The 19,498-nt window shown below is 37.8% G+C and overlaps 4 protein-coding genes and 1 long non-coding RNA gene across 6 annotated transcripts; 2 read left to right on the top strand and 3 right to left on the bottom strand.

The window, feature by feature from the left end:
• The first annotated feature begins 29 nt into the window (after positions 1 to 29).
• LOC111486097 (homeobox protein knotted-1-like LET6) lies at positions 30 to 3,552 on the top strand. The gene is made up of 4 exons (XM_023133107.1): positions 30 to 591; positions 662 to 902; positions 2,771 to 3,018; positions 3,111 to 3,552. The coding sequence occupies exons 1-4, from the start codon at positions 424 to 426 to the stop codon at positions 3,312 to 3,314; spliced, it is 861 nt and encodes a 286-aa protein (XP_022988875.1). The 5' UTR covers positions 30 to 423; the 3' UTR covers positions 3,315 to 3,552.
• Positions 3,553 to 5,407: 1,855 nt separating this feature from the next.
• Positions 5,408 to 9,018, top strand: LOC111486148 (chromatin remodeling protein EBS-like). Of its 2 annotated transcripts, XM_023133177.1 has the most exons (6): positions 5,408 to 5,760; positions 5,937 to 6,279; positions 6,398 to 6,466; positions 6,769 to 6,907; positions 8,053 to 8,113; positions 8,602 to 9,018. In XM_023133177.1, exons 1-5 carry the CDS (start codon positions 5,688 to 5,690, stop codon positions 8,077 to 8,079), a joined length of 651 nt encoding a protein of 216 aa, XP_022988945.1. In that variant the 5' UTR covers positions 5,408 to 5,687; the 3' UTR covers positions 8,080 to 8,113; positions 8,602 to 9,018. The 2 variants fall into 2 exon arrangements, with proteins under 2 accessions (XP_022988945.1, XP_022988944.1); XM_023133176.1 differs by lacking the exon at positions 8,602 to 9,018 and having other exon boundaries at positions 8,053 to 8,429.
• Positions 9,019 to 10,213: 1,195 nt separating this feature from the next.
• LOC111486192 lies at positions 10,214 to 11,918 on the bottom strand. The gene is made up of 2 exons (XM_023133231.1): positions 11,816 to 11,918; positions 10,214 to 11,089 (listed from the first exon to the last, which is right to left on the bottom strand). Exon 2 carries the CDS (start codon positions 11,021 to 11,023, stop codon positions 10,589 to 10,591), a length of 435 nt encoding a protein of 144 aa, XP_022988999.1. The 5' UTR covers positions 11,024 to 11,089; positions 11,816 to 11,918; the 3' UTR covers positions 10,214 to 10,588.
• Positions 11,919 to 12,659: 741 nt separating this feature from the next.
• Positions 12,660 to 15,279, bottom strand: LOC111486122. The gene is made up of 5 exons (XM_023133142.1): positions 14,893 to 15,279; positions 13,357 to 13,478; positions 13,188 to 13,279; positions 13,006 to 13,092; positions 12,660 to 12,922 (listed from the first exon to the last, which is right to left on the bottom strand). The coding sequence occupies exons 1-5, from the start codon at positions 15,237 to 15,239 to the stop codon at positions 12,815 to 12,817; spliced, it is 756 nt and encodes a 251-aa protein (XP_022988910.1). The 5' UTR covers positions 15,240 to 15,279; the 3' UTR covers positions 12,660 to 12,814.
• Positions 15,280 to 16,377: 1,098 nt separating this feature from the next.
• LOC111486222 lies at positions 16,378 to 18,509 on the bottom strand. Its single transcript, XR_002718822.1, has 2 exons — positions 18,235 to 18,509; positions 16,378 to 16,710 (listed from the first exon to the last, which is right to left on the bottom strand). It is a non-coding gene; the product is annotated as an uncharacterized LOC111486222 (long non-coding RNA).
• Positions 18,510 to 19,498: the final 989 nt, after the last annotated feature.

Below are 19,498 nucleotides of genomic sequence, written 5' to 3'. Positions count from 1 at the left end.
AAAAAAAAAAAGAAAAGAAAGTGAGAGAGTTGAAGTGCACAGAGAGGTGTGTCTCCTCCAATAGCTCACAAAATGCCTTTATTCCCATCAATCTCACCACTTCTGGTTATCCATTTTGATCGCCCCTTCATCCCTCCACTCACTCCTTTCCCTTCTCCTCCTATTCCTCTCTCTAAATCCCAGTCAGAAACAATAAAACAAAATTAACTCACACCCATGGTGCATTGAACGAGGTTCCATTCCACTTCTCCATCTCCTTGGAAACCCAACAATAAAGGGTTCATAGGGTTTGTTCCTATCACTGTTTTTGTGTAGCGATTGACATCTGCCCGTGTGACAATAACCCCAAGTACGACCAAAAACACCCTCTTTTACTGTGTCTCTTAAGCTTAAATAGCGGGTGAAAAGGTTAGCCAGACCATCATGGACCGAGGCTTGATCATGTTCGATCATAACAACAACAACGACAGCGATAGCAACAACAAGAAGATGTTTCTGCCTTACAATGATCATGTTCAAACTTGTAGAGCTAAACTTATGGCTCATCCGTTGTTTCCTCGTCTATTGGCTTCCTATGTGAATTGTCAGAAGGTGGGATTGTGTTTTGGATTGTGTTTTGTTGTTCATGATTTTATGTGGGGTTTTTTGTTGGGGTTTTCAGGTGGGTGCACCGCCGGATGTGGTGGCGAGGTTAGAACAGGCTTGTACGGTGGCTGCTGGGAATTGTAGGACGGTGGCACGTGGGGATGATCCGGGGTTGGATCAGTTCATGGAGGCTTATTGTGAGATGTTGAGTAAATATGAACAAGAGCTTACTAAGCCTTTTAAAGAAGCTATGGTTTTCTTTTCGAGGATTGAGTCTCAGCTTAAAGCCCTAGCTGCTTCCTCTTCTTCTTCGGATGGTTACTCTCTCTCTCTCTCTCTCTCTCTATTCTAATCATGTTTTATTTATGTTCTTTGTTTTGTTCGATTATTGTGATTAATGCGAGATCTTACGTCAATTGGGTATGAAATGAAACATACGGTGTGGAAAACTAGACTTGCGAGGAAAGCCCGAAAGGGAAAGTTCAAAAAGAAACTTCTTACTATACGTTTTAAAAACCTAGAGGGGAAGGTGTGGGAAGCCTTTTGTTAGATTATTACAATTAATGTGAGATCTCACGTGAGTGGGGAGGAGGGTGTGGAAACCTTTTCTTAATCTTGAGGAGAAGCTTGAAAGAGAGAGTTCAAAAAGAAACTTCTTATTATTAAGACGCGTTTTAAAGACTTTGAGGGGAAGCCTGAAAGCCTTTTGTTAGATTATTATGATTAATGTGAAATCGTGGGAAAGGAAAATAAAACATTCTTCATAAGAGTGTTGAAAATCGCGAGAAAAAGTTTGAAAGGGAAAGTTTAGACAGAAACCTATTTCTATCGGATGCATTTGAAAACTTCGAGGAGAAGTTCGGGAGCCTTTAGTTAGATTATTATGATTAAGGTGAGATTCATATGAGGACTAAATACTGTTGTTTAGCTCAGAAACCCTAAACCCTTGAGCCTTTTAGGTTCATTGCACATCAAATCAGCTCAGAAATGAGTACTGGTCAGCTGGGTTTTTTTTTTTTAAATTTTGTTTAACATTAATTTGTATATAAATACGATGTTTTTTATTGCAACCATTTTAAGGTTATCCTTTGAAGTTAATTGGTCGTGTAAGTGTAGAAGGTTGCCTTAAAGACTTGAAAAACCAAACATGCATTTCTAGGTTAATGCTAAATCTGTTTATGTCTGAATAGGATCCAAGCTTTTCAGGTTGGGTTTGCTTCATCTCCTTACTTTGAATGGTAAAGGAAATGCTTTTTAACCATGGTTAGAGGGTTTTGGGATTCGAACCTAAACGAATACATGTCTTAACCATAGCTATGGTAGCGTGAGCTTTCGAAATTTTTTTTAATGGGTTACAAGTTTTAATCTCTTGGATCCCTAAACTTTGTCGAAAGTTCTAATTTAGCACATACATTTTAGTCCCTGTATTTTTTTTTTTTTTTTTTTTTTTTTTTTTTTTTTTTTTTTTTTTTTTTTTTTTTTTTTTTTTTTTTTTTTTTTTTTTTTTTTTTTTTTTTTTTTTTTTTTTTTTTTTTTTTGACTATTTAACTTCTAAACTTTAGTGTAAGAAAAAAATTAGTTCGAAAACTTTAGAATTTGTACAATTTTAATCTAAATTAAGTGTTAAAAGTCTTATTAATTAGTTTTTACACATTGAAGTTCAAGAACTAAACAGATAACGATGAATATTTTGGAACATCTTTTTTGAATTATACATCGAATTTGATAACTTCATGTTCGTAATAACACCATTGTAAGTTTGGTTCTTGACTCAATATAGATATGTCTTTAGCTTGGTTTCAACTCTATAAAGTGAGAAATGAGATGAATTTCTCCTTTAAATGATTCTATCTTTTGAATATTAATTCCATCCCATGAAGAAAGTTAGGCCTCAAGATGTGGCCCAATGTTTAATTTATTGGTTCTTTTTATGATAGTTTATGTTTGAAAGATGATATGAATCTTGATTTTTGTGTTAATTTTCAAGTCTAGACGATTCAGGATTGTTGGGAGTGAGTCCTACGATGAATAATTTAGGGAATGATTATGGGTTTATAAGTAACGGAATACATTTTCATTGGTACGAAGCCTTTCGAGAATTCCTAAAACAAAGCCTTGAGAGCATATGTTCAAATTAGACAATATTAGATCATTGTGACTCTAACTAGCTTAATGTTGGTGCTAGGTTATGAGTTGGTCGGGCAAAACGAGTGTTCGAAGGAGATCGAGGTCGTTGATATGAACGAAAACTACATCGACCCACAAGCCGAAGAGAAGGAACTCAAGGGCCAACTTCTACGCAAGTACAGCGGATACCTCGGTAGCCTAAAGCAAGAGTTTCTTAAGAAGAAGAAGAATGGGAAGTTGCCTAAAGAAGCTCGGCAGCAGCTGCTTGACTGGTGGAGTAGACACTACAAATGGCCATATCCATCGGTATGTCATTTGACATTGTAAAATTGATATGACTGCTATGAATGATCCGATACGACACTAATGGCAGTGAAACTGTGGTTGGTTGAGCGCAGGAGTCGCAAAAGGTGGCGTTGGCCGAGTCGACGGGGCTGGACTTGAAGCAGATCAATAATTGGTTCATTAACCAAAGGAAGCGCCATTGGAAGCCATCGGAGGATATGCAGTTTGTGGTGATGGATGCTGCTCATCCACACTACTATTTGGATAATCTTATATGCAATCCATTCTCTATGGACTGTTCTTCCACTCTCTTCTGATTACATATCATTTTAATGTTGGTGGTTTGTTTATGTTCTAAGTCATTTCCATTTTGTTTTGAATTGTTCTACATGTTGAACTCAAACCCTTTCTTTGTTTCTTCCTTCTTGATTCTTGGTCTAGGGTTCTTGTATTGTATGCGTTTGTTTTAGTACTAATTTAGCTCGGTTCACATTATTTAACTTTTCGAAGTTTTTTTTTTTTTAAAGTACAATGGAAAATCTCGTTCCTTGATTATCTGTAGTGCTCTATGTCTAAGATTTGGATTCGATATTTGTGTTCTCTTAACATTCATTTCCAGTGATATTGTCATATTACTTGGTTCTCGCTTCATATTTGACTCTAATTGTTTTATAGGATAATCTTACGAGACTCAATCTTAATTATGAGTGAAGTATAAACTTTTGGGGTGTGAAGCTTATTCTTTGATGTGTATACGTGAGAGTGACTTTTATAGTCGATTCAATGAGCCTACCATTTTAATGATTTGACAAAATAGGACGTTGGAAACATAATTTCACGAGATAAAATGCACTTATTTTTATACAGGGTCGATTAGATGACTAAATCACTTAAGTTTATAAACCATGCTATGGATTTAAACGTTCATAATAAAATAACACAAATGCATCTTCCCTCGTTTCAGTCCCATGACCATTATCACGACGTCATCATCCGTGTAGAGATGCCTTATTTTTATCTACAAAATAAGAGCAAGATGAGACGAGAATAATTTAAGAAATAACTCAATATGCAATAATTGTATCAACATGCCTAAATTGTTAGGGCTTGGAAACCCTAGGTTGATTTCTTTACTATTAATTTGGTTGGACGATTTATTTGAAGTATGAACGATGCATGCCTTTGTGGCCTTTGCCTTTGCGCGTGCAGAACCTTGTGATTGTTTGATGTCTATTTTATTATGTTATTGTTGTGATGTGATCCGTATGCTATGATATGAGGCTCGATATGTTGTAATTATATGATATGCTATGTTATGAAAAGTGTGATGCATTATGAGATGACTTGAAATGATTAAACTATGTATGAAATGAACAAAGGTATAACTTGCATCATGATACATGCCACGATTTTTTAAACTATGAGGGCTTCATGCATCTTATATGCTCATGTGCATTGAGATACTTTCCCGCTGTGATTAGTACGGACGTATACACTACAATATTTATGTACACCATAACTACTATGCATGTTCTTTTTCTTCCGTGGCGTTCTGCAGCGTGAGTGTATGTCAATTGAAGGCCAGGTCCAGGGGTATGTATACGAGCCTGCATGGGAGCCCATGTGCGCGTACATGGGCCGCGTGTAGACAAGTACTACACATCAAATTTTGCTCGGATTGGAAGTAGATACCAATGTCATGTCATGGTGTTCTATGAAAGATAGTTCCCAAACACAATTGCATTTCTCAACCCCAATAGCAGGATCGCTTACTGAGTATTTCTTAAAATACTCAAACCACGTGCTACTCTTATTTTTTAAAGTAAAGGTAAGACACTCATGTACAAATGACAACATTGTGGTGACGGGACAGAAGTTAGGATTGATGCATTCATGTCGTTTTTAGCACTTAGGTTAGATTAGGACATTGTTTTGTTTCTTTTCACGCTATTTGTTTTTGCCATATTGTTTAAATACTTTAATAAGAATGTTTAAGTTCACTGTATCATTTATTAAATATTTTAAACGAATATTTTTCGCACAGAATAATCATGTCATGCATTCAGTGACGACGTTGTATTTAATGAGAAAATAAGGTTGTTACACGATCTATGAACGAAGAACGATCTATGAACAAAGATTCTCCAACTCGATCCCGATTTATAGCAACGGGGAATGCGTTAATACCGAGCTGAAAATTTTCCACAAGAAGGGAGATGGGGAATTTATCTCTCACCCGTCCCACGCCACTGATATCTAGTTAGAAGGTTGAATAATCGTAAAAAAAAATTTATAGTATTAAAATGGATGAGGATGCATGGATGAGTCATGAAAGTGGATTATGATGCATATGGGCATGTCATGCATGCATGCCGCATCCCAACAAAATCCCCATTTCCCATTTTCTCCCTCTTCTCCTTCTTCGTCCTTCTTTCTCTCTCTTCAGGCTTCACCTTCTACGTTTAGGGTTTCTGGGTGTGGAAGGAACTCAGTCCAGTGTTCTTAATTTTCTCGATTTGCGCTCAATAATCGCAATCCATGAGAGAAATCTGATCCTTTTTCAACTCGCATTCTCCTTGCGAGTCTGCTTTGCTCTGTCTTCTTTCTCAATCTCGTAGTTTTTTTTTGTTTTTAATCTTCTGTAGCGTTGCGACTTGAACAGTATCTTAGATTATTAGCGGGGTTAATTCATGGCCAAGACTAAACCAGGGAAGAAAGATCTTGATTCATACACCATCAAAGGCACCAACAAAATTGTTCGACGTATTGTCTCTCTGGGAACAAACATGATTTTTGTTCTTCCTCTTGTTCTTCGTCTTCTTCTTTTGTTTTTGTATTCAAAGCGACACTTAATTGGTTTGCATTTTCTGCAATTGCTTTTGGTTGCTTCTGGTGAGTGTTCATTGATTTTTGGAATTGCATTTCTGTGGTTGTTGCAGCTGGTGATTGTGTGTTAATGCGACCGTCCGACTCCGATAAGCCTCCATACGTTGCTCGTGTTGAGAAAATTGAAGCTGATCATCGCAACAATGTGAAGGTTCGGGTTCGGTGGTATTATCGGCCGGAAGAATCAATTGGAGGACGAAGGCAGTTCCATGGTGCTAAAGAGCTTTTTCTCTCGGACCATTTTGATGTTCAGAGTGCTCACACTATAGAGGGAAAATGCACGGTGCACTCTTTTAAAAATTATACCAAACTTGATAATGTTGGTGCAGAGGACTACTTTTGCAGATTCGAGTACAAGGCTGCCACTGGCGGTTTCACACCAGACCGTGTAGCTGTGTGAGTTCTATGGTGTACCTTGTTCCTTACATGTTTCTACTAAAACAATCTCTTGTTGGTAATTATATAAGAAAATTTGTGGTTTATCTGTGTTTTGGGTTCTTTTTTTTAATTGCAGGTATTGTAAATGTGAGATGCCATACAACCCAGATGACCTTATGGTTCAGTGTGAGGGATGCAAAGATTGGTAATCTCAACCTACTTTTGCAGCTATGTGCTTTGTTTCCTTGGGTGAAAATTTAGAGAGGATAATCTGATGCTTGCTTGTTTTATAACTTCGTCATGTAGCTTTTGTTTGGAGATAGTGTAGTGTCGTTCGCCCGTTGCAGGCTATTATATGTCGGTTTTTCTTGGAATTTTAAAGATAGGCACTCTGTTCAATAACTTGTTGTGCCATTGTTAGGGTGATGCACCAAAATGTGAACAAGAATGTGGAGATGAAAAGCCTTGTTTTATCGTCCTCTCTAAACTAACATATATGTTTTGCAGGTTTCATCCATCATGCATGGGAATGACCATTGACGAAGCAAAGAAGTTGGATAACTTTTTGTGTTCAGATTGTTCCTCAGAAAATGATGCGAAAAGGTCCTCGAATGCATTTCCAGTATCACCTTCTGCTGAGGCTAAGGTAAGGGATGTTGATTCATCTTTACATGTGAGAAATACTGCTAAAATCGTATGACATATGATAAAATGTAGAGGAGCTGTACATCATTTGGATTTTATGGCAGAATTACTTGAGAACATTATGTGCCTCTTCTGATCAAACCATTAGAAATTCAAAAACTGGTATGCCTATAAGCAAAGTGATGATGTTGGCAAGAAATGCCAATAAAAGAAATCCAACATTTATGGTTTTGCTAAATTTTATTATCATGGAGATTTTTTGTGTAGTCTATTGAATTCTCATTATGTGCTGGGCTGAAGTTTGAAGTCCTATTAGGGTAATTCTTGTACGCATTCTGTGAGATTCCACATCGGTTGGGAAGAAGCATTCTTTTAAGGATGTGGAAACCTACCCCAAGAAGATGCGTTTTAAAAACTTTGAGGGTAGTCCGAAAAGAAAAACCCAAAGAGGACAATATCTGCTAGTGGTGGGCTTGAGCCCTACACATTCTATGAAACTTGCTATGTGAAACTCATTGCATAATATAGGTCTTGAACACAATTTGGTTTAGGTTGACTGATAACTTCATTTTAGTCGGTACTCCTTTGTCTCTAACTGGATAGTGGTACTGTATTTATGTTTATTTGGTTAGGTTGCAATCAATAGAATATGAAATGACACATAATTGAAGTTGAATAATTGATGTGCACTAGAAGGCACATTCAAACTTTTTGTTTTACCTAGGAATACTCTTCCCTCCCGGACTGCCCTCTGTGCACGAGTAGTTCACATTTGGTGCGACATTTTCTTCTTGACGACTATGGTTGTGTTGGAGCTCTAAAGTTTGTCGTTTTTAAGCAACTCTGAGTCGACTATTGGAGCTCTAAAATTACCATGTTGTTTTAAGTTTCTAAGCAACTCTTGACGACTTTGTTTTAAGTTTCTCTGAGTCGACTATTGGAACTCTGAGTCAACTCTGAGTTGAACAAAGTGTAGTATTAGTGAAGAACTGATTTGGGACAATCCCCAATGTTTGGTGTAAAAGAGGGTCAGAGGCAGTGTAACACACTGAATTTCTGTCTCGTGCTCTCTGGTTTTTATTTATTGTGAAAGGATTTAGGCAATGAAACAGAAATATGGATTCTCATGTTGACTTCTCATGCTAGGTGGAACCAAAGCGTCGGAAGAGATGATTGGCTGATGAAGGTTCATGGAAGTGACAAGGAGGTGCGATTTCCTGCGCCTTTAGTTTCTGTTAATGTCGATGTTGTGGAAATGTACAGTGAAGATAAGATATTGTGCTCGCACAAACCAGAGGTTCTTTTTTTTAAAACTACAATGTTCAAATACATTTACGTGTGCTAAACCAGCGGGGCAATACTGTGATCTGTGTTTGTAGTCGTGGGTGCACGATGCGAAAAACTGCGGTTAATTTATTTAAGTGCTTAACTTTGAGAAACATTTGCACGGAAGTAGAAAGACGTAGGACAGAAAGTGTCTGGATTTGTTGTAATTTGCTTAGTTCTGGCTTTTCTTCAGAGTATATTGAACTGTTCCAAGCTCCCCTTCATTATTATTTTTTCTAGTTTCGCCTTTTTGGGGAAGAGAAAGGACAATGATGAGTTGTTTGGAGCGAGCTCGGTCTAGCAGTGGCATCTTTTACAGCCGCATCCATGAAAGAATGTTAGATTGCTGCTATGCTTCTTATATTGCAGGTGGTGCTTGGATCTTGAAGCCAGAAGAGTATGGAGGCTGGTTGGTTCGTCCATGGCAGCTATAAAGTCTTGCTAACTTTGTGACTGTGTTTGGACAATGCACCAAAGCTTGCTTCTTCCTTCTGATCTGATCACCATGTTCCTCTTCTAGATAAGATTGGCCATGGTCATGAAGCATTTTCTAGGTAAAATGGTGCACTGGACAGATTTGATTATGTTGTTGACTTCCATTTCCAGGCAATGCTGCCGTTATATAGCCGCCATTGAGCTCTGAAATTCCTCACCAACTTTGATAGCACATTCTCATTCTCTATTTATGATCTCTCACCCCCAATTCTCACCATCCAAAGAAACTTGGTGAATATTCGAGTAAGAACATGAATTTAATTCGTTCTTCTATGGGTAAATTTTATATATGTTCATGTGCCTTTTATCTCTGCTCACCTACTCTTTGTATTACTGATCTATTGGTAAACTCGAGACGTCCCTATTCATCGATGTGTGAAATTAAGAAAAATGGTCGAAACCAACACAAATCTGGGAATTACTCTGTTCAGCTACAGCTTTATTCTAATCAAGTATCGTTTTGAATGATATTATTAATCTCTATTAGTCTATCAAACTATAAGAATAAAATTCTAATGAGATTAAAATTTTAACTACAAGGGCTAAATTTGTAATTTAACTATATAAGTCTCGGGTTCTAAATAAAAGCCCTTTGGAAGTATATAATGGATACTAATACAATTAATCTTTCTATTAAGTTGATGTTAATGTATTAACAAAGAATGATCGATTACTCAGACCAGCATGGATTTACATATACTGAGGAAGAAAAAAGGGATTCCTCTGGGGATTTTTATAGAGAAGTAGAAAACATCCTGGTTTGCATGCTTCCTTTTGGCAATGAAGAACATGTTTGTCGCAGCCAGTCAGTCGAGAATGGCGTCAACATTGTTCATAAGAATGGCCAAAAAATCTCTAGAAACTTCATTCGAATCTGGAAGGGACCTCCAAGTCTGAAATGAAAAAGATAGTTCATGCCACAGAGAAGATTGAACAGTTGAAGTGTGCATTCTACTGTTTCTATATCATTTCGAGAAAGTTCGTACGCTCCATCGTCCCATCCTCAGCGAAGAAAATGTGCATAGAAAATTTATCACTGAAGTAACCACACTGGCTGCTGATTGTTCTTCACATCTACCTGCAGAAGTGAGCTTGGAGGACCTCGAGACATGTTTTGGAACACAACCTCTGGATCAGTCGATAGGAGACGCCAATAGATATACGCACGATCACGCAAATCAGGATTATCCATCTCCACAGTAGCATTATTCAAAACAGCCTGCAAAAGATTTAGCAATTGAAATCATGCTAGTAGAGAAAATGAGCTGAATCATCTACGCTTGATCCAAACTTCAATCCTTATTCTAGCAAAGGTAAACTATAGTATAAGCGATCCAGCAGCTAAATTGGTATCAATCAGAGACAAAAAAATAGAGCTGATTTGACTCGACACAACCTAACATGCACAGGTAGGTCTCAACGTAAAAATCTGATTGATACATATACTCGATTGACATTAAATTTACGATTTCAAAAGTCAATTGTATGATCCCCATCCAAGAAATAATTCATGAAAAATAAAATCTCTTCATCTTTTGATCTCAACAATTAAAATGAAGATCCCGAAGGAACTCGTAGACTCTGAAGTTACAACAACCGAGTTTCTAATCGAATATCCAGTTAAATGCCAATTCAACATTGTTACATTGCTGTTCATGCAAATCTGCCTTTCCAAGCATAATTTTCCAAAGGATTTCAAGAATCATAACAACAAGGAGAGAGCCTCTAAGAAGCTACTGATTTGGGGCAAGCCATGAGCACAAACTGCAAGAAAATGTTCATGAAACATATTTCCAGAAAAAAGATAACTGAGGGCAGTCTAGAAACAAGAAACTGAAACTTTTCGTGGGTGATGCAACGACTAGTAATCATCACCATATGCTTTGAAACAATAACGCTCTTGATACGGTCCATTGAAAAAAAGGTCAGCTTCGAACCACTTTGGGTAACGAACGAGGTCACCAGCCACGAAACTCATGTACTGCTTGCTCCCCTCAGGAACTACTCTCACTTCACCTTCCTCAATGTAAACCAGTTGATCTGCTTGCCAGTCCCATGGCAATTTGCACTTCCCCGTCTTCCATGTTGACCACCTCGAAACTCCTAGCTGGGACAGCCGTTCCTCTGATACCCTACGTTCAACTCTCACATTGTATAACTCCTCAAGAGGTTTCTCTATGTGCATAGCCCTAATTTTGAGAGATCCCTTGATGGTAGAATTCGACTTTGTATGGTTCTTGCTCCCTATATTCACACGGAATGTCGCCATTGTAGGAGCAGCAAGCATACTCGCCATGCTTGACACTATATAAATACTACCTTCAAGAAAAGTTAAAGAAGCCCAAGTGGTTGTTCTGAAGATCTGCAAGGACCGATACAAATTTTGAGCTGTTAAAATGTTCCACATATAGAAGATACCAAAATTACTCCAAAACCTTAACTATTTACTTAATTTGTAAGCTCATTTGCACTTGGGCTCTCTCAGTCTTCGTCAATTTTCTCTGTTCTATTTCTGGGTATTCATACAGAATTTCTAACATCTAATTGATCCTTTATGGTGTCATTCCAGACCGACGAAACTTTCATTATTGATAGGTAAAATAAAAAACCTCCAACAAGCAGGTTTAAGAAAGGCAGTCACAATCCTAGAGAGGCGTGTTTTTAGATGAATCAGTGCATTGATGAACAAATTTTCCCACCGGAAATTTCTTCAGTTGCATCAGATTCCACTAAAATAACCACACAAGTTCAAGCTCAAGTAAGCAGAAATGGCTATTTCCCATCACCGAAAATTCTCCTTCTCCTACGATTCCCCCAAACCAAAACCATAGAGGGTTTAAAGAATGCATATAAGAATCAATATCAAACTGAATCGGCACAGAAAAATTAGTTGCGGAGAAAAAGAAATTCACAAGGAACTATCCTGGATTCTAAGAATTCCAAAGATGGATAAAATCCACAACCCGGAGAAACGGGAAACTTAATCCATTAATGGAACATACTACAACTCCATCAATTGCTAGATTACAAACGCAGGCAAAATAACAAACTAGTGTAATCAGAAACAAAGGAAACTTTGGATAATTACCTGCGAATTTGAAGAAATGAAGACGATCCAAGTTACAGAGTCGAAGCAATCCCTAAAACCCTCGAGCGAAGGTTTATCCAATTCGACAGAATATTGGCTCAGCCTTTCCACGTCAGTGGCGGGAAGTTTTTACCGGAAACCGGGACTAGCAGTTTCCAAATTATTTCTAGAAATCCTTTTTTATTTTCTTAAAATTACTATAGTGCCAAATTCTAAAAATAAACTATTGTATTTAATAAATTTTATTTATTAAATATTTTTTTAAATTACACAAAATTAAAAGATTATAATTATAAAATTGAAAGTTTAATTAATAGACCATCTTCCAATTCCACAGCCATGTTCTCTGTTCATCTCAGACCGCACAATCTTTGGCCTGCGAACCCCAAAAGGAAGATTGTTGTTTCATAGACCTAGAGTGGGCGAGCCCCATAACCCAAGAATTCAAGCTGATATGAAAACCCAAGTCGCCTCTTCTCGAACCCTTGTAACCCTTTTGCTCGATTACATTATTTCTGGTGGAGAGGGGTACGGACTATTCTTTACAAGGACGTGGAAACCTCTCCTTGAAACACGTGTTATAAACCCACAAGGGGACCTCCAGAAGAAAAAGCCTGAAGAGAACAATATATGCTAACGGTCGGCTTGGAGAGTGGCAAATGGTATTAGAGCCAGACACAGAGTAGTGTCCTAGCGAGACCCAAAGGGTTTTTTATAAGAGTGTGGAAACCTCTCCCTAATCGATGCCTTTTAAAACCTTGAGAGGAAGCCCGAAAGGGAAAGACAAAGAGGATAATATCAGCTAACGGTGGATTTGGACGTGGACGGTACAAAGTATGAGAAAGAGACAAGAACTTGGGATGTCTTATATTTTCAACCTCAGGCATAAAATCAACATGGAACTTCTATATAAACTTAGCTAGCAAGCTGTAGCATTCTACACTTATCATTTACAGACATACAAGATAAACAACAGAAGGTCAAGAAAAATTATACAGTTCAGTTGGGAGTCTTAGAACCCAAAATCTTTGAGAGTTCCTTTATGAGAGGCTTCTCTTTGATATCTCCATTTCTCTCCACATGCCATTTCTTCGACATATCATCAGCCTAAAACTCGAAAAACAACCCTGGTTAGATAACGAACACGCAACAGGGGAGTGCTGTGTGGATCACAAATGATAATGACATACCCAGACTTTGAGGGGAGCTAGTTGCTCTCTAACCATCTCTATCTTTGGTTCAATCATGCTTCTTCCTTTTTGTTGAATCTCATTGGCCTGTCGAAAACGAAGATTCCACGACCCGAGTTTAATGGAAATATATGTGCATATACAAAGATTATCAAGAGATAAGAGGTTGAATCCATGTTTACATTGTTGAGGTCTAGCTTGGACATGGTGAATCCAAAGATCAAGGTGGAGCCACCAAAGACGAACGCAGTAGCTACACCAAATGCCTTTCCAACTACATGGGAAACCAAAGCTCTACTGATTAGGATGAGAGATGTAGAAACAGAGAAGTTGTTTCATTTGGAGGGTTACCATTTGTAAGGCCTTCAGCAGCAGCCTTCAACTTCTCAGGGTTAATAGATGTGAGCTTGTCGGTTCTCAAGTCGTTAGCTGTTGAAGCCACTACTGAGTTTTCATATTGAGGCAATTCCCACCTGAAGATAAGAGAAAAAGGTTGTTGTTATCAAACTCTTTAGATAAGGACACAGGGAAGCATTGAACTTAGTTGTGTCCCACAGCCACCAAAACTCTCCTGTGTTCCTCAAGCCATAAAAGCCACCAGCCAAATGGGAGGAGGCCTTCTTTACTTGTCCACAAATTAAGGATGGAACATCACTTCCAAGATCGAGTGTTACATACTGTGAGTCCCCATATCGGTTGGGGAGAAGAACAAAACATTCTTTATAAGGATGTGGAAACCTCGAGGGGAGCCCAAAAGGGAAACTCCAAAGATGACAATATCTACTAGCGGTGGGTTGAGCTGTTACAAATGGTATAAGAGTCAGACACCAGACAATGTGCTAGCGAGGAGGTTGAGCCCCCGAAGGGGGGTGGACATGAGGCGGTGTGCCAGTAAGGACACTGGGCCTCGAAGGGGGTGGACGCGAGGTGGTGTGCCAGCAATGATGCTGGGCCCCGAAGGGGGGTGGATTGGGGGGTCTCACATTGATTGGAGAAGGGAATGAGTCTCAGCGAGGACGTTGGGCCTCGAAGGGGGGTGGATTGTGAGATCTCACGTCAGTTGGGGAGGAGAATAAAGCATTCTTTATAAACGTGTGGAAACCTCTCTCTATCAAACACGTTTTAAAAACCTTGAAGGGAAAACCAGAAGCAAAAGCACAAAAAGGATAATATCTGTTAGTGGTGGGCTTGGGTTGTTACAAATGGTATCAAAGCTAGACACCAGACGATTTTTCAGCGAGGAGGCTGAGCCCCGAAGGAGGGTGGTCACAAGGTGGTGTGCCAGCAAGGACATTGGGTCCCGAAGGGGGTGGATTAGGGGGTCCACATCGATTGGAGAAGCGAACGAGTGCCAGCGAAGATGTTGGGCCCCGAAGGAGGTTGGATTGTGAGATCCCACATCGGTTGGTGAGGAGAACGAATCATTCTTTATAAGGGCGTGGAAACCTCTCCCTAACAGACACATTTTAAAGCCTTAAGGGAAAGTTCGGAAGGGGAAAAGCTCAAAGAGAACAATATCTAGTAGCGGTGGGCTTGGGATGTTACGAACTGTTACGAGCACATGTCTAAGTAACTATTAGAGCAGCAAATCAAAACTTCCCAACTTCATAGATTCTATTAACTTTCCAAGCGCATCAGAATCATTACAGGATTGACATCCTGCTTCAATAACCACACCTCAAAACGCACTACCTATTTGACAGACCAGGAATCAGACAACAAAAGATATAGAAGAATCCAGCGCCACCTACTGTATGTTCAATTCAAAGTAAATGGCTATACAGAGTCCCAGAAACCAAATTTTTTCTCAATATCCACAAAAAATGAGGCAAATAAATCCAGTTCATTCAATCAAAGCTTAAACCCTAATCCACTTCAGAAACGAACCTTTTGGGGCCGAACGTAACCTGGGGAAGTGAGAGAAAAGCCCTAAGAGGGTTCAGAGCATCCAAAGATACAGAGCGATAATTAGGGTTAGAAGGAAGAACCCATTTCGAAGTAGAGAAGGATCCATTGGAGTTCACCGATTCCTCCCGGAAGATTTTAGACGGCAGAGAGTGCCTCAAAACCTCTGGAAGAATGTCGGCTTGAGATTCACCGTCCGGTGGTTTCTGGGCCGAAGACGGTGGTTTCTGGGCGGCGTTCTTCTGAGCAAGGCGGCCGACGGCTTGTTTGGATTCCTGAATGAAGTATGCCGCCTCTTTCCCGGCCAATCTTCCGGCCAAAAAACTCATCGTTCCCTCTTTTGCGTGTGCTAATTTTTCAAATTTCCGTTGGTCTAATGGCGGGTGATGTGGCAGTAGAGCTGTATTTATAGTATTCTAATTTATTTATTTATTGTTAAATTTATGTTTTAGTCCTCATGTATTTTTTTTTAATCTTTTTAAATGATAATATTAAAAAAAATAATTGCATTATGCAAATAAAAGTATTTATTAATCTTTAATTTTAATTTAATATTTATATTTATTTTAAAGATTATGACATATTTGTTTAATACTCCCAACATTATCATCAATCAAGTGTTTTCTCTCTCTAAAATGTCAACAAAAATAAAAAATAAAAATAAAAAAGGAAAAAGCTTAGTGGTCAATATTAACACCTATTAATTAATTAATTAACTAATAAAAATGTTGAAGAGTCCAAATTTGTTCTTCTTGGAGGACAAGCACCACAAAAAGTTCTCATCTTTTCTTGGGCTTGAAGATGAAGATTACCATAATGTTTTTTTTTTTTTTTTATATATAAAAAAATTATATATTCAAAGACTCGGGAATATTAAACAAATAGGGATGTTCATATGACTCGAGAATCCGACAAACCTCCATTAACTAATTCATACTGAAGGTTGATTTGGGTTAGATTTTTGTTTAGGATAGGTTCGTGGATTATCAGCTTTTTTAAGCTTTATAATAATCTTAAAAGTAGGGTAAGGTTGAGTTAGGTTGTAAATGATGTTAGTGATGGGTTGAGTATTAGATATAAGTAATTTTTTTAAAAATAATTAAAAAAAAAAAAACCCGACAATCTAATTCAATCCAACTCTCCATTTTCGAGTTGGGTTGGGGTGTAAATATGTCATCTTTTACCTATTAGGCTAAGTTACACAAAATTAACGGATATATAGTGTCGAAAGTTGGAGACTCAAAGACGATTAGATATACTGTCCTAGTCTCAACATAAACGATATTGATCAGGGATGGACGAATTTTACTTTCAAAGACACTACTAACACTTCACGAACGGATCGTGAAGAGTAGGATCGCAAGTCTGAAACTTAAACGAAAGTTACTTATTAACAAAACCCGAAAAGGATTTGGTGAAAGATTGAAAAAGGATCTTATAATGGCATTCCCTCATTTGACTTATGGGTACAAAAAGATGATATATTTCTATTCAACCACACAATAATTTGCTCAAATGAGTTGAGTTTTACATGCGCGCATATACACACATCCTCAACACAAAAAGAAGGGGAGAAAAGCCTGGTTGTGGACCATTCCCACCACTTCCACCACTTCACTCACCAAATTCCAACTCTAAACTCGAGATTATCCCTTTCCGTAGATATAGTTCGTTTTGGCCCATTACATATCGCCATCAGCTTCACGATTTTAAAATGCATCTATTAGGGAAAGATTTCCACACCCTTGGATGCTTCGTTCTTCCGTCCAATTGATGTAGGGTCTCACGTAACGTCAACTACTGAAACACCAAGAAATGACGAAACCAAATGACCATTTATTAGTAAAGTTGATTACTCGTCAGCTACTAATGTGGGATCTTATAAGGAATGTTTTATTCTTCTCTCCAACCGATGTAGGATCTCACATCACGTTAGCTACTGAATCACCAAGAAATGACAAAACTAAATGACCCTTTTATTAGTAAAGTTGATTACTTGTCATACATGTCGTTCTCGACCAATTTTGCACCACGAGATGCAATAGAGAGAAATTAGGGTTTTGGGTTTAAGTTGTGAAATCTATTAAATGAACTCTATTGTCATGCCTAAGGCTTCAACCTTAGCCTAGTTTTGTAGGTTTAATGACAAAGTTGATGTCTTTCATATACGAAGGCTTTAAGCTTAGCCCTATTTTGGTAACCTTAATGAAAAAGCTGAGATCTTTTAGAGATTCATACGCCCACATACATTTTATTCCCTCTGAACCATCGATGGCCATGAATATGGATGAAGAAGATGGGTATTTAATTGCATGGTTGTTGTGGGAAATTAAGGGTATTCAATTTGAGCATTAAAAGTTGCAGGTTTTCTTACATTAATGGCGGATTGGGAAATCGCTAAAAAAACCCAGAACTTGTCTAGCTCCCAAAACAAAACCTAAGTAGCTCGGGTTCATAACTCGTTGCATAAGACAACAATTACCGTAACAATCCAAGCTCAATGCTTGTAGATATTTGTCTGCTTTGACCTATTACATATTGTCGTCAATCTCAATTAGGGAGAAGTTTTCACACTCTTATAAAAAATGTTTTGTTCCCCTCTCCAACCGATATGGGATCTCACAATCCACTCTTCTTGGAGGCTAGTGTCCTCGTTGACACACCATTCGATACTTGGCTCTATACTATTTATAACAGCCCAAGCGCTCTACTAGCAAATATTGTCCGCTTTGACCCATTACATATCTTCATTACCCTCATGATTTTGAAACTCTTTTGTTAGGGTGAGATTTTCACGTAGTGAGATCCCATATTGGAGAGAAGAACAAACATTTTTTTATTAGGGTGTGAAAACCTCTCTCTAACATACCAGTTTTATAACTGTGAATCAAACAATGTTTACTAACCATAGGCTTGAGCTATTACGATTACGTCCAAAAGTCGATGATTCGATAGATCTCGAGAGTTTAACTAACATGCATGGCTCGACTTTATGTTACTTTTTTTTTTACCATTTGAAGAGAGAAAGATGAGATAGCTTGAGAAAGACATTTTCTACATGCAATCACGATGATGATCTTAAAGAGTAATAATTTCACGTAAGTAAAGCAGGAAGAGTTATAATTATAATAATGAAAATTTATCTATTTATTTAATATACAATAATTAATATTGTATATAACACCAAAATAATAATAATAATAATAATAATACAAAAAATTTCTAAATGGGTTTTCTTACAAAATTTTTTATAGATTAATTTCTATCAAGAAAATAATTTTTAAAAATTTAAAAAAAAAAAGAAAAAAGAAAAAAAATTAATACTTTTAATTTGAGAAGCTTGTGAAATAATCATCACCGTTTGTTGTGTAGAGGATTCGAACCTGTGGGGACTCTTCGCTTCTGATCTTCGAAGTCTATGGGTTTGGTTGTCGACGGCGAAGATGGCCGGAAAATCACTTGTTTTCTCAACGAAATCCTTGGCCGGACTGCGGCGGATGCGATGGTGGCGGCGGTGGTCGGAGTGAGGAGGAGAAGAAGAATGGCGAGGAGGAGGCGGAGGTGGAAATGAGTCATGTTAGAAAAATGGAGAAATAAAAATGTTTTGAATTTTCAGCCGTCCAGATTTGTGATATATAAGACCAGTGAGGGGGGGGGGTTTTGTTTCGGTGCATAAGTCAACATTTGAAATCTGTTTTTGACTGATCTCAGCCGTTGAATGGAGTTTTGATGAGTTAATCTGGACCGTGGAAATTGGGGGTTTGGTTTGAAAGACATGATGTGGGGTCACATCATTGAATTCTGAAGCGACATGTAGAGGATTAAACACTCACTGACTAACATGAAAAAGTAAATCGAAAGGAAGAAAGCGTAAGAAGACGGGAATACCCTTGTTTTTGGAGTTAAACTACGAAGTCTTGCCATTTGATTTAACGTGAGGAATCAAGAGGGATGGGAGGTAGTTTAGTCATTAAAAAAAAGGAAAAAAGTCAAAGATTTGATATGCCAACATGCCAACACACTTGATTAAGGGGGAAATTAATCAAATACATGATGATCAAGGGATGCTTATATTCTAAAACACCGTCCCATAACTAACGTTGAATTATCGAGCTAATTATCTATCTATTTATTTCATTTTTAACATTTACTGAACGTCGTTGAATATTTCGAAATTGCACGTACTTCAGCTCCTATTGATTGATTATGTAATGATATGAATCTGTACATCGTACCCGACGCACTGTCAAACGAGCGTCATACGAGATTTTCAAGAACCTTACATGTTTGTTTAGGCACAAGTGCTCGATTAAAAGCATACTGGTCCTAAAAGCTTAAACCATCGATTTCTTATGGTTTACATATCTTATTATGGAAATCCCATTTTCCCTCGAACACGAGTTAAGCTAAAAAAGGTAGCACATCCTAACCCTAAATTCACATCCGAGGTCATCTTCATATGATATAGCCTTAGTTCTAATTTATTCTAATAGTTTTAAAATTTTCAATTTGGTACATAATTTGTGTTTAGTTCGATTTGGACTTTATGATAGTCCAACCTAAACGAAAGAAAATAGAACCGAGCCGA

Source organism: Cucurbita maxima, unplaced genomic scaffold (assembly GCF_002738345.1).
Source record: "Cucurbita maxima cultivar Rimu unplaced genomic scaffold, Cmax_1.0 Cma_Scf00011, whole genome shotgun sequence".
Classification (NCBI taxonomy): domain Eukaryota; kingdom Viridiplantae; phylum Streptophyta; class Magnoliopsida; order Cucurbitales; family Cucurbitaceae; genus Cucurbita; species Cucurbita maxima.
Note: the sequence above shows the minus strand (reverse complement) of the source record. Positions and strands in the feature narration are given on the sequence as shown.